Source organism: Motacilla alba, chromosome 7, assembly GCF_015832195.1.
Source record: "Motacilla alba alba isolate MOTALB_02 chromosome 7, Motacilla_alba_V1.0_pri, whole genome shotgun sequence".
In the NCBI taxonomy this organism is placed as follows: Eukaryota; Metazoa; Chordata; class Aves; order Passeriformes; family Motacillidae; genus Motacilla; species Motacilla alba.
Genome location: NC_052022.1, coordinates 1805518 through 1820040, shown reverse-complemented (window position 1 = coordinate 1820040; position 14523 = coordinate 1805518). Strand labels below are relative to the sequence as shown.

Genomic DNA, 14523 nt, shown 5'->3' with positions numbered 1-14523 from the left:
AGCAGCAGGAGCCTGGTGTGGGACACAAGGGTTGGGATGAAGCCAAAAAGAGTGGCCCAACTGCTCCTCCAGCGTTTGCAGCTCTGATAAAGTCACCACAAACCCTCCAAGAGGAACCATTAATTGGGAAAAAATCCTTTATGGAAAGAGGCTCCAAAGAAGGGAGGAGTGGAGCTTTTCCTGCTGGATCAGTGACGCACAAGCTGTGTTCAAATCCAGCACTCAAGGGCTCCTCAGCCTGGCACAGATGGAAACACCAAAGACACCTCCAGATAGCAAGGACAGGGAGAGTTTAGGTAATTAATTAACCCTTCACTCATTAATTACTCATTAATTACAGCACCTACAGAGCTGCTGGGTCATCAGGAACATCAGGGCAGTCCCAAGAAAACAGGGAGATGAACAAGAGCTGGGAATTCTGAGATGAGAGCACACAGGGAGACAATTCCAAGCTTTCCTGCCTGGATTGACACCAGGAGAAGCCCTTGGGAGGGGAGGAGGAGCTGCAGGTTCTGTGTCCCAACGGGACACAGGAATTCCAGGACAACTCGGAATTCCAAGGATCTCCCAGCAGCGCCAGCATCAGGAACAACCCTCAGCTGGGAATGAGTTTTTCTGGCAAAGAACAACCTGTAAGCTGAATTTGAAAATGTGAAAATTCAGCTTGAGAGGCAAAGCAAAGCAACCCCCACGTGTTTGCTTTGCTCCTCTGCCTCTGGCATTTTTGGGAAACAACTCCGGGAAGGAACCCACAGCAAAGTGGAAAATTTAATGCCCAAGAGGCTGTTGCAAGAGAAGGATTCCTATTCAAACCCCAGCACAACTATGCCCCAAAACACACAATTATTAATGAACTACCACACAAAGGCCATTGCCACTACAAGAAAATTCCTTTTTTTGTTTTTTAATTCAAAGAAAAAAAACGGTATTTTAATAAATACTGCAGAAACATTAACCAAACATACAAAGTGACTTCAACAATAAAAAAAAGTAATGAATGTCCTGCTTAATAACAGTTATAACTTATTTTTCCACAATATTTAAATACAGAAAGAAGCACTTACCAGCTATTTTGTAATACTGCCCTAAGAGCACTGTTGCATCAGTTAAAAGCTTATTATGGTGGTCAAAAATGTCTTTTTTTTTTTTTTTTTTGTGGGAAATAACCAGAATGGGAGTGAGATTTGTCTTCTTTTCTCAGATGAAACAAAGTGCTGGGAACACACAGAACTGAGATTTAATTATGAGTTCATCTTTACCTTTGCACGAGTGAACAGAGCTTTTAAACACTTCAAAAATGAAGCATCACCATTGGGAATGAAATGCTTGTCCTCCACAAGCAAAAACCAGCCTGCTCAGAGCTTTGTCTCCTTCCTTTGGGAGAAGTTTGGCGAGTCAGGAAGAGTTGCAAACGATTGGAAAAGGCTGATTTAATTCAGTGTAACAACAGCAAAAAGGGATTGGACTGAACCAGTTCACCCCATTTCAGGATTGGGGGGCTGGATACTTTTGTGTTAATCCTAAAACTAAGGGCAGTATCCAGTTCCCACTGGGGACCCCTTAAGGCCTCACAGTTCTTCAGACCCCTTTTCCTCCCCAGAATGAAGAGCACCACAAAAGGCTCTGCTGGCTCATTTGCAGGTTTTTGAGGGGTATTTTTGTTTTGTTTTTGTTTTGTTTTTTTCGCAGTGAACCACATCCCAGAAGAGTATTTGTCTGCAGCTTTCTGCGGGATCCACGGGCTCTCCCGCTCCTGGGAGAAGCCCAAGGGGGTTTTTGGGGCTTCCCCAGGTGGGCAGTAAGGCTTAAGGAACGATCAGGGCTGGAAAACCACGAATCATTTGCCATCACAGCTCTCAGCACCTCCCACTTGAACCTACAGCAACGAGGCCACACAGAACACCAGGACTGGGCACCAACTCCACTCCACATCACAACCACAAAGAGGAACCGCCGAGTCAGAGCCCTGCAGGGCTGCTCTGCCCCCACTCCCCTCCCCCCAAACTGGATCCATCTCATTTCCACGGGAACTCTGGGAATCCTCAAACAGCTGTCTTCATCCCCACCGTGGATCAGGAAGGCAAAACTCCAGACTTCTCCAAAATTTTCCTCTAGGTGACACACACGGCCTCGTATCCTCTCCACTTTCACAATCAGCTACTAAAAAAAATGAGATCAAATCCTTTGGAAAACCAACTCTAAGGTCACGGGGATAGTTCCTTAATGAGAAGGGCGCATTAATAACATCTTCATTAAAAAAAAAAATCCCATTAAAGTATTATTTGAATGAAATCAAAGTGGTAGCATCCAGGAGCAGAGCGTTACTAAAAGAAACAAGCACTGTCCATCACATCTCTCCTTCGCAGGGTTATTTCCCCAATCATTCTCTCTTCTCTCAGCACATTCAAACGTTTTCCCTTTTATTATTATTTTTTTGGCATTGTCTTCAACAGAAATTCCTGATGCCACCTCTCTCAGAGCCTTTTCTTCCTGCTGCTCAGTCCTTAAGCACAGTCTCACACAGCAGGAGAAGTCTCCACGAAAGCACTGGCAAAGCCCTCATTAAACACCCTGTGGCTGTGACTTCATTGAGCTCCAACCCCTCCTGGATCTTCCTCCTCCTCCTCCTCCAGGAAATCCCAGCTCCTTCACATCACCGTGCAGCTCTTGGCTTTGTCCTTTCTCAAGTCCGTGGCCACTGTGGACAGTTCTGGCCTGCCAGGCATGTGTGAAATTCGCTTTGTGGCCCTCTGAGATTTGTTTCGTTTCACATTTTTGTTTGTTTTGTTCACACACGCCAGGGTGGCGACGTGAAAAATGTCTCTGACACTGTTTTCTGACTGTAAGGCTGAGCATTCGATGTATGTGGCTGCTCCAATCTGTTTGGCCATATTTGCACCCTGAGGGGAAAAAGGAACATGTGATCAATACCAAGTTGTGCAAAACCCTGAGCAATCCTCACAATTCCAGCTCTGCGCTGTTTCCCTGGAAAAGCCAAAGCTGACTTGGGAAAATAAACAGAGATTTGTTTGCAGGAGGAGTTAAACAAGTGTCCAAGCATTATCTGCTGTGCTGATAAACAGAAACTGGGAGAGAAAAGGAGCTCAGTGACTGCAAACAACTGAGTGAGGCCTCTTCAGCAGTTTCACCTTCACCTGAATTTGGGAAATTCCTGGAAAATCTGGCAGCTTCCAGAAAAAGCTGCCTGAAATCTCCAAAGAGAAATTCTGTGCCTTAAGGAATAAGCAGCTGCCCTGAGCTGGAGCAGAGTCCCTGCTCCAGCTCCAGGAAGAGGGCAAAGTTCTTAGGGAAACGTGTTCTGGAGAGTTCTATCAACTTCCTGATAGGGAACAGGGAAAAAAGGGAAAAGGGCATGAGGGGTTATAGGAGCCCTTTTTTAGTGATTTTAAGAAGTCAAAGCAGGGATATTTGTTCCAGCAGCACAAGGCAAACAACCCAACACGTGACAGATGACAATAGCCCAGGATCCCGTGGTGGATTTTGCTCCCGGAACACAATACAGCATTATGTGAAAAAACAGGAGTTGTTCCAAGGGAATTTGATTTCTGAGGGGCGAATCTTTACTAAGTTACAAAAACCAACCACATCCTTGAATTTGCTACTGAACACAATACAGCATTAAGTGAAAAAACGGGAGTTGTTCCCAGGGAAATTTGATTTCTGAGGGATGAATCTTTACCGAGTTACGAAATCCAACCACATCCTTGAGGTGCCACTCCTCACACACCCCCCGTGCCCGCCTCCAGCCCCTGCTGGCTGCTCAGTGCCAGCCTGATGGCACCAATCCCTGGGCACCCAGCCTGCTGTTTGCCCTGCAGTGATGCAGCCCCTTATCAACGGCGGGGGGGAGAGGCTGATAAGGCAGCAGGAGCCTGTGGGAGCAGCCCTCCCTGCAGTCAAACATCCCAGCGCCCGCTCAGCCGAGCCTCAGAAATGTTTGCTCAGGTGGAGCTGCCTGAACTGGGAGGCTGGAGCAGGGTGTCACCAGCCTGTCCTCACCCTCCCAGTGCTTCCTGCTGCAGTTCAGCAGAATGGGAAAGCTCTGACTCCACTCCAAGCAAGGGGATTTAAAAGAAGCTGTCCTCAGTGTTTAGCTGACTCCTGCTCCTCAGGGGTACAGGCTGAGCTGTGAACCCAGGGGAAAAATCCACCTGCCAGCAGAGTTTTGATTGCTCTCATGGAAAGACTTGATTTTACTGAAGTCCTGCCACCTTCCAGTGTAAACATGCTGCATCCTTAGTAACCCCACTAATCAGGAGCTGCTGCTTTGGAAAACATGAGGGATAAACCATCCCAAACTGGTTGCTAAAGGCACTGAGGTGACTCGTGGAGGTGCCACAGGGTGATTCAGCTGCCATGAGTGATCACACACATGTGAGTAATAAAGGGAAGCTCACCTCAGAGCAGTTTCCCTGTTGCCTACATCCTGCTCTCTCCCATGACCTGATTCCTTTCCCTTTTCTCTCCTCTAATGCCTGGCTCCAAACTTCTCCCTTCCCCAAGAGCAAAGAACTCATCAAGAATTAAGATGCCTTCTGGTGTTGCTGCACCTTCAGGAGGGACAAAGGGTTTTTTAAGGAATTTGGGACAGACTATATTCCAATATAGTCAAACAACATTCACATCTGAAGTCTGCAGACAGCAATTTGACCAATTTGTCAGTGAATAAACACGATGCGTCACCTCTCAGCTACATTTTTGGTGTGTGCAGGCACAGAAAAGCAGGAAGTTTTTAACAACTCACCTAAAAAGCAATTTGCAACCAAAAAGACAACAATTTATGATGTTTAAAGGGACGATTTTATGATGTGCTGTGGGGCTGCAGGATCTCCTTTAGACCTAAACAGTTTCCAAACCCTCCTCCACCCACACCAGAGGCGCAGATCTGCCTTTTAGGCTGCACTGGTGTCATCGTGAGGGAGAAGCTGGTCACAGGGAGGGCTCCAGTGACAGAAAAGGGATTTCCCTTCCCTCCTGATGGACAGAAAAGGAGGTGGCCCCTACCTGGTCGTAGGAGACGGGGGTCTGCCTGTGGTTGGAGAGCTCCACCAGCGTGCTGACATCGGTGCGCAGGTCGGACTTGCAGCCCACCAGGAGCATCTTGGTGTTGGGGCAGAACTCCTGGATTTCCCCTTTCCACTGGAAAATTGCAAGTTGTTAATTGTTGGAACCCTGGCCGCCGAGAATTTCAGACTTTGTGTTGTCAAGACACTAAACCCCCCCCAAGAGAACACTGCATTTGACCTGAGGCCGTGGAGAAAGCTTCTAAAAATTGAACTAAAATTATAAGTGTGTAGTTTGATTACAAGTGTGTAATATCTAAGTAGAAAACGTAAGAGTTTAAAGTTTGAGACTGTAGTAATATATATAAAACAAGATAAAAGTTTTAAGACAAAAGCTAGTCCTTCTTCATGGGTTTGGGTAGTATTGTGTAATTAGATAAAATCCACATTACGAGCCACAAGTAGTTAGTTATTAAGTGTCATTTCTTAATTAGACAGTTTATCCTTAAAAAAACTTGTAAAAAAAGAAACAGGACTCCATGTTCAGTTTGCTAAAGTAAAACACTGTAGAACTCACAGTTTGTAAAGATGTAATATAAATAAAAGCTAATAATCTAAGTCCAAACAAAAAATACCAACTCACACATTTAATCCCGACCCTAACAAAATAAAAAGATAAAACTCCACACTTAATGTTTAAATCCAAAGAAGCAATGAGTAACAACTTTAATCAGTCCTGACGTCCCAGGCTGAAATATTTTTATGTAAGGGCTGGATTTGCCTTCAAGGTAGTTTTTTGAAGGCATCAGCTCCAGCAGAACTTGGTCAAGGATGAAATCTTCCTATCTCACACACTCACAAATTCCACTGGCTTACTAATCAGCAGGGAATGAGTTGAGATTATTCACCCACATGAGCAAAGGTTTGCAGAGCTGCTGTTTCTCACACCCAGCCCCAGCAGAAACGGTGTCCTCACCTCCAGCTGTACAACCACAACACCAGCAGGGCTAAATGCGGGTTTATTGCTGCATTCTCAGCCCTGAAACTACACAAATCTGTCCCAGGTGAAACAGCAAGGACAGAACTTGGGATAAATTCATTGGGTTTCACCCTTCTGCAAAGTTTCGTTGAGAACTCAAAGCCAAAACCTCCACAGCATAATCCAAACAGATGATACTCCCTAAAATTTAAGGCTTTAATTTGGGTTTAAAAGCATTTTAAGAAAAATTTCTTGTAGATTTAAGTAACCAGCATCAGCAGGGACAGAAAAACCACAGCTTTTTGATACAGAGAGAAGTATTTTTTGTAGGCTATTCAGGGCATTGTCAGGCACTTTATCCCAGTGAGACAAGAATCACTGGGCCCAGCCTCAGAAAAAAAGGAACTTCAGGTTATTAAGCCCCAAACCCACCACTGTGAAGTTGAGTCACGCTCAAGGAGAGGACCAGGACCACCCTGCAAACACAGAGCTCGATTATGAAAATTCCGTGTTCGAGCTCGTGGGAAGTGTGACACAAGCTCGGATCAGTGATCTCATGAAGGGCTTGGGGCAGGGCTGCATTTCTGTGCCGCTGCAAGCTCTGCTGCTGCCTTCCAGGGGCATTTGTCACCGCTCCTTCCAACGTCACGCTCGCAAATTATGTAAGGCCGTGGCAGAAGTCCAAACACTTGGCAGACAATTTTTACCCAGCAAAGTTTCCCAATCCTGTTTCAGGAACATGTGAGATACAATTTCTTACAGCACCTCACACCACCCTCAACAATTCCTTGCTGTCTCAGGGCTGAGGAATGAGAATTTCCTCCAGCTCCAAGTGTCCATTAGCGAGTTTTTGCTTCCAATTAACATCCACCCCTTTCAAACAAATGACCTCAAATTAAAGCAGCCTCCTGTCAGCGCTCCATTTAAAGAAACAAAGTGGAAGTTTCCAGAGTAGGAACAGCACCACCGCAGGGGTGATTTCAAGATGAGCTTGTCCAGCAGAGCTCTGTGCTCAGGGCTTGCTCAAACACTTGCCTTTTTTAGGACACTGTCCAGGGTTTCTGGCCGACTGATGTCAAAGCAGATCAGGACAGCATCGGAGTCGGGGTAGGAGAGCGGGCGGACGTTGTCGTAGTAAGGAGAGCCTGCAGGGAAAACAAACAACATCTCCATTAATTGCTGTTTTCCTCTTCCTGCAGTCATTCAGCCAGCCTGGAGAGGCTTCCAGAGACAGCCCCCCAGTGATCCATCACCCACCAAAGGCTGGGGATGCTCCCAAGGAGAGGGAAATGGGCTCAGCTCAAGTTTAAGGCCCGGCATTAACCTGCAGGGGAACAAATCCTCCAACCCCATAAGGCTTTAGAAAAAGCAGATTTGAAATTCCTCAGTTTTGATTTGTCTAACAGTTAATTTAAAACAAATAGCTCCAAGTGCAAAAAGCATCTCTAGCTGTCACATTGGCAATGTTTAGAAGAAACTCTTGCTTCAAATTAAAGAACTTGTTGCAGGAAACAGATTTCCAGCAGGGAAAAATCCCAATCCTGCAGGCAGGCACTCAAGTTATTTGTCACAAAAAGCCTCATTAATCTGTAAACCAATAAAGCTTGCAATAAATGTTTATGTTTAGCCCATAAACCAGATTTTTATCAACAAGATCAAAGCTAATTTAGTAATCTGGGGGAACAGATGTAGGTACAGTGCTGCTCTTTGAGCTTGTTTTACTTGCAGGCCTGTGAAGGGATTTTCTGTTTTCCTTAACAACAATCATGATGTGGAAAGTTAAAATCTGTCCAGAGCTAAAAAACTGTATTTTAATCGTCTGGGGAATCTGGCAACAGCTTTGGGGGGAGAAAGAAAAGAAAAAAAAAAATCTTTGTTTTTTCTAAGAAGTTGCTCAACCACCATTAGGTTTGGCCTTAACTGTGCTGAGCTTCACTTCCTGAGAAAAATACATTTCTTAAGGCATTAAAAGGACATTTAAACCAGTTCAGTGGCCCAACAGGGCAAGGGCCTGGGCAACTTAAAATTCATTTTCTCAGCCATCATACACCCTTATTTCTGTAAATCCTAAAATACAGCAGACGCTGAACCACAGCATGGAACACCCCCCACAAGAACCCAGCTTCCAGGAGTTTTTGGGGTTATCAGCTCATTATCCCAGGGATTTCCCAGCTCTCCAGAACTAACTGGCTGCAAGGTGTCTGATTATTAACTGGATTAGAGGAGTTGCTCAGGTTTTGCCCTGACAGACAGCTCAGGCTGTTGCACAAGGAATGGTGCGAAGGGCTCGCAGATGACTTCACTTGGAAGGCTTCTCCTGCACGGGAAAGGAGGCAAGAATCCCAGGAATGTTGTTTTTGAAATGAGGAATAACACATGGGGAGTGAAGCATTACCAAAGTAGGTAGCAGAAGGTAATTTGGTGAACGAGAAGGATTTAATTCGAATGCTCATCTCTGTAAACGATGTCAATCTGACAGAGCTGTCAGAAAAGGCTCTTCACACCCCACTTCAGCTGAATTCGGCACAAATGATACGTTGGGAACAAATCTCAGCGAGGTGACCCGGAGTTAACTCCTCACTGCAGCTATCAATGAGCATTTTCCACTGCTAATTACACCCCAGTACCTCCAGCACTGCTGTGACAGCCCTGTCCTGCAGCCCCGGGGCTGGGTTATTCACCCCGGAGCCCCAGGCTGGGTTATTCGTCCTGGACACGGAGGAACTGCAGCACCAAGTGGCACTAAGAGCCACCTGGGTGACATTAAAGCACTGCCACGTCCCCCTGAGCTCCAGCAAGCAAGGGCAGGATTGAGGGAACCCTTAATGGGTGCTGGCTAGAAAGGAGTCTCAGCAAAGCCTCACCCAGAAACTCATTCCTCACACAAATACCTCTGGGCTCACTCAGCAGCTCCAGGGATCCCATTTATGTCCAGGAGATGGATTTGTGCTCAGAGTCCCCACCTCCAGCCCCGAGACTCCTTCCCACCCCCTGCAGCTGGAGCTGCTTTGCTTGGAAGGTTTTTCTTTTCTCCCCCTCTTTGAATTTCTCCTATTTCAGATGCTGAGCTGGAATAAAAGCACTTTTAGCAAGCTTAGGAGGGATATTCCCCAGCTTTTCTCCAAGCTGGTGTGTGGCAGAACAAACAGAGCCCATTTCAACTCCTCGAGCTGCGGGATCCACAAAGGAAATTTCCTGCTCTCATTTATAACCAAACCTTTATTCCCGTGCAAATAAAGAGGGGCTGCAGCCCTCGCTGTGCAGGCCTATTCAAGCTGGCATTTTCATGCCTTTGCCCAGAGAAACCCTCAGAAGGCAGGAATGTCAGGAATGAGGCTCGCTCAAGTCTGAACAGACAACTCCAGCACAGCCCAGCCAGGCTGCTCCCTCTTTTTCATGTTCCTTTGCAGATTTGAAGCCGTGCCAACCCTCGAAAACAGAAGGAGAATGTGGAACTGGAGCCATGGTATTTGTGGGGAGAGAGAGAAAAAAAAAAGCCTATTTGTGTTTGGGATTCTGTTCCTGCAAAATAAAACATTTTTGGCAAGGACAACACGGGTGGTTTTTCAGTTTTATCAGGGAGTTGCTGATAAGGCTGTGTAGTTCATTTTCCTTTGTGCTGGACATTTATTCCAGTTGCAATCCTCCTTTTTTTTTTTTTAATTTGTTTGGCAGCTTCAATAATTTCAGCCAAAAATACTTGCAACATTAAGGATGGTCTGCTTTTGAAACCTTATGTTTCATGCAGAGCCCAACAAAAATTCAGCTTTTAGTCTGAAATAAAACCCCTCCCCAGCAAGATGGTTGGGTTTGGCCTGGAGGGGATGCCAAGCTCAGCTTTAAATATTGCTATCTCAATAAAGAACAGAATTACATCATTAAGAGCTGAAGAATATTTAATTTTGGGGTGGTTTAGCAGCACTTGAAGGCGCTGGATCAGGGAGAGGTGTTTGGCTGGAAGATGCAAAGGCACCAGGAGGGTTCAGCTGCACATCCTGAGGCCAGGAGGGCTCAGTAACAGGCAAGACTTTCCTATTTCCACACCAGCAAGCAGCCACCAGGAATTAGGCTTTGGAGCCTTTTGGAGCCCAGTCAAGTGAAAGAACAACAGATGAACAGCAGCATTCTCACTCCCAAACCCTTGGGCTCACTAATTATCCCAGAAAACACAGCAAACACTGCCTGCTCCAAGGAGCTGATTCAGTGCTGATGGCTTTCCTCCATCAAAAAAAACCCCAAAAACCTAAAAAACCTGGGATGGCTGAGGTGGATTTTCAGTGCAAGTTATCTCCAAGCAAAGAGAAATCAAAATATTCACAGCTTTTTGTAGGATCACACCTCCAAGAGAAAACTTTAGGAGGGCACTTGGCATTGCCAGGTAGTATCAATTCTAATTAATTCCCTTGTAAAAGTGATAAGAAAAGCCTGCTAAGATGGGCAATTAAAACCAGAAAATCACAGAATTCAACGAGAGAACTGGGAGGCAAAGACAGCAATTGGACTTTTCCTTTGCAGTCCCGACTGCCAGGGAGTTTGGGGAATGAGCAACTTGAATTCCTCCAAGTTTCACTTTCTCCTGAAAGGTTTCAGCACGAAACTTCCCAATTAATTTCTGCTAGTACATGGACACTGAGTGCATCGCACACAGTCAAAAATCACAGCAAAACTAACTGGACTCTCAGCTCCAAGGCCGGTCTGGATTTAATTACTTGCTAATCCCCAGCAGTTGTAAGTATTTCTGGCCCTGTTGAGAATTATTTTATTGGAGTAGCCACGGTTCAAGCAGTAAAGAAACCCCCCCTAAAACACATTTGAGGGAGACACAGGTATGCACACCTAATTAATGGTATTTCTAAGCCACAGCTGCTGTTGTCCTAGCAAGAAATATAAATATCAAAGGAGCCAAAAAACTTGATAAATGCAGATCAGGTGGTAGATAAAGGCAGCTAATACAGATTTTTTTTTCCTTCGGTGGCCCTGAAAGTACAAGATGAAGCTTTAACCCGGAGAAACTTTTAATATTCCACCTCACACAAGAAGCAGAGCTCCCAAACAGCTCCAGACTGCCACATGTTACCACAGAGCAGAGTAATTTATGGTGTAGTGAGATTGCAACCAGACATTCCTGCTTTGAGAGAGGGCTGGTAGTCCCAAACCCCATTGAAATCCTACTTGGCAAGTGCTTCCCTTAATGCTGTGGCTAATTTAAATCCTTCTAATGACTTGCAGAACTAGACAGCACCAGCAAACATTTGAATAATGAACCTTCCCGTTCCATTCCACTCTTACTTGTCCCATATTCCTATGGGCAAATCCAAGATGCAACAACAACTCCCCAGTGAATTTTAAATTTTCTATCAGTTGCATGACACCTAGAAGTTCTCTGGTGAAAACACATTCTTATCGTTGGTATATAAAGAATTACAAACCAAAACTGTGGCAGCAGGGCCTGTTCTCACCCTCACACAGCTATTTTAACCAATGGCCACAGCTTTTTCTGATTTTCCCAGTGAGCAAAAAAGGAGTTGGAGGTGGCAGTACATCCTTCCAAAGGATTTGCTGCAAAACCTAATTATCAACTTCAATTCAGGGCACCAATTGGCAAGGCTGTTAAATGCTCTCAGTCAAAAAAGATTTAAAGACGAATACAAAATACTGATTGAGTCATCTTGGAAGTATCTGCAGCATATTCCAAAAATTAAAGAGCATCTTTTCCCCTCTCCCAAGAGATATTCAAGCACCACAAAACCTGCAGCCATCACCTCCCCCGTGTTGCAATGATCAGCCATCTTTTGAAGTTAATTAGATTTAGTCCTGCTTTAAAAATGCCATTCAGGCATCTCTTCCAACTCAGCAGAGGAGCAGGACAAAGACTTGTAAAAATTAAATTACCAAGACTTTCAGATAAGGCTAAAACACTGCCTTATCTTCTGCTGTCTGTTATCTGCTGATGAGATTTTGCCCTGGGTTAATGGGCTTGGGCAGAGTTGGGTTTTTGCACTGGGTGAGAAGAGATGTCGTTCACGGAGCCAAAATTCCTCATGCAGAGTCCCACAGCCAGAGGATCCGCTCAGGACCACTCTGTAAAACCAAGCACTGGGTCTTTCCAGCGTTTCCTCTTCACTTTGGGAAGTCAGACAAATCACCCATTTGGTCTCAAGCTTCTGACTCAAGCACATTTGCTCTGAGTCCCAGGACAGAGGACAAAGGCTGGCAGGTGTTTTTTCTTCCACTGCTTTTGTCTTTTGAAGTGCTAGGGAATATTTCATTCCATGGGTGTCTCCAGCCTTTGACAAACAGATTCCAAACCTTCCCACGTCCAGCCTGTGTGCGTGTTGTATGTTAATAAAGATAACATTTTCCAAAATAGCTAATAATTTTTAATAAGCCCTTGCTCCATAGTTCCAGCCAGCTTAGTAATCGGCATGAAAGCTCCAACCAGACATACTCCAGAAATCTGCAAGTCTCACTTGGCATAAGATGAAAAAAAAAAAAAAAAAATCAGCTCAGAGCAAAGCTGATACTGGTTGTGGGCAGAGGCTGCCTTTTCCCAGTAATCGTGTTGCAAGAATTTGGAATCGTTTCCTCAACAGCAAGAGGGAAGCCAACCCGCCGCCTAAACTCCTCTTTTAAACAAGGATTAACATTTTCATTCCTGGTAAAAGAACTGCTGTCGCACTGAGGAGGAACTGCCGGGTCCAAACGGAGCATTAACGAGCCATCTACAAAGGGAAAGAGAGGGACTGCGTGTTCTGCCAAGTTCCCGCAGGTTTTTTTGCCAATCAGCTCTGCAGATGATGTTGATGCACACCTCTGGTCATGGTTCCTGGTGTCATTTCCCCCCTGGACATCCTCAGCTCTCCACAGGCAGAGCCACACCGGCTCCCCACGCTCCTTTCCAGCACTGAGGCAGCAATTTTGGGGTGCTCCCTCACCCCCCTGGCTGTAAGCGCAGCCCAATTATCCAAATTATCAACGACAGGCGGATCTAGAGGAGCTCCTGTCTCAACATGCGAGCAGAGCCAGCCAAACGCCAAACCCCTCAACCTTGCAGGCGTCTGAGCCGGTTTCTTCCAGGTAAAACTGGAAGAATGAAGAGCCTGATGGGGAAAGGACGGTTCCCTCCGCAGCCCAAAAAATCAGGGATAAATTCTAGAGGTTTTCCCCACGAGCCGTTCCTGGCCTTAAGAGACTCTCTAGGACACTGAAAAGTGCTATGTTTTGTAAAAAGCCAAGGAGACCACCCGAGCTGAAATAATTCACCATTCGCACATAAACACCTCGTCCCTCTCCTGCGAGGCAAAGCGGGGTTTGCAGGCAGCAGAGGAGCCGCGGCACCCCCGGAGCTCCCCATCCCCAGAAAGCTCCTTCCAGCCAGGCAGGTGAGAACACATTCCCCTGCAATGCTGACAAACCGCTTCCCGGAGCCTTGCCCACACCCTCAGCCAAGCAGATCCTGCAAGGATAGCTGAGATTTTTGTCAAAAAGCCGTCAGAAGCAGCCGCATGCGGAGCCCGGCAGCCCCGCCGCTGCTTGCTCTCGATCCCCCCCCCCCCCGAATTCCCGGGATGCGAACGGGAGCGCTCACCCGAGGTGTCCCAGAGGCTGAGCTCGATGCGCTGCGTGTCGATCTCGAAGCTGGCCGTGTAGTTCTCGAACACGGTGGGCACGTAGCTCTGCCGGGAGACAGCGCACGGTCAGCCCGCGCCCATCGCCGCCGCCCCGGCCCCGAGCCCCGGGGCCACCCCGGTGCCGACCCCAGCCCAGCCCCGCTCCCGTCCCGCGCACCTCGGGGAAGCAGTCCTTGGCAAAGACGTGCAGCAGCGCGGTCTTCCCGCACTGGCTGTCCCCCACCACCACGATCTTGCACTTCACGTTCTGGTTGGGATCCATCACCGCCTTGCTCGATAACTTCTGGCTCGCTCTTCTTTCCTTCATTGATCTCCCCTTAGTCCCTCCGGCCGGCCACAACAGAAGAGAGGGAAAAAAAAAAAAAACAAAACACCAAAACCAGCCAAAAAACCAAACCACACCCGGGCTCCTCGAGAAAAAGGCAGAAATAACGTGAAAAGCACAATAAAGCCGCCGCGGTGAAGGAGGCAGAGCCGCGGAGGCGCCGCCGCCCGCCCGCCGGTCCCGCGCTCACTGCTTTGTCCCCCCGCCGCACGCCCCTATTTATAGCCTCACGCCCGCCAATCACCGCCCGCCTCCGCGCGGGCCACGCCCCCCCGCCGCGCGCCGCCGGGGCAGTGCGCCCCCTAGGGGAGCCGGCGAGCGGGGGGGGGGGGCAGTGAGGGGGGGCCCGGCGCCCTCAGAGCGATGGGGGCGGTAAAGGAGGGGGTTGTGGTGTTTATCGATGGATTTAATCTGCAAATGTCAGCGGTGGGAAAGGGAACGGCGGCATCTGGGGCTGTGCGGCCTCCGGAGGTGGTCCGTGGTCCTTCAGGGGGTGCCCAGTGCCTTGGGCTGGGATGAGGGGCACTGGGGAGAGCTGAGGAGAGCTGAGGGGAGTGAGGAGGA

At 47.3% G+C, this 14523-nt stretch overlaps 1 protein-coding gene across 1 annotated transcript; it reads right to left on the bottom strand.

The window, feature by feature from the left end:
- Positions 1 to 888: 888 nt before the first annotated feature.
- RND3 (Rho family GTPase 3) lies at positions 889 to 14158 on the bottom strand. The gene is made up of 5 exons (XM_038143311.1): positions 13792 to 14158; positions 13592 to 13679; positions 7039 to 7148; positions 5026 to 5160; positions 889 to 2900 (listed from the first exon to the last, which is right to left on the bottom strand). The coding sequence occupies exons 1-5, from the start codon at positions 13939 to 13941 to the stop codon at positions 2649 to 2651; spliced, it is 735 nt and encodes a 244-aa protein (XP_037999239.1). The 5' UTR covers positions 13942 to 14158; the 3' UTR covers positions 889 to 2648.
- Positions 14159 to 14523: the final 365 nt, after the last annotated feature.

Excerpts from the sequence above, each read along its gene's own strand:
- RND3 (XM_038143311.1), bottom strand. The coding sequence starts at position 13,941 with ATGAAGGAAAGAAGAGCGAGCCAGAAGTTATCGAGCAAGGCGGTGATG. Across the intron at positions 7,149-13,591 it reads CAGCCTCTGGGACACCTCGG|GCTCTCCTTACTACGACAAC; the intron begins GTGAGCGCTCCC and ends TTTTCCCTGCAG. Across the intron at positions 5,161-7,038 it reads TGGACAGTGTCCTAAAAAAG|TGGAAAGGGGAAATCCAGGA; the intron begins GCAAGTGTTTGA and ends GCAATTTTCCAG.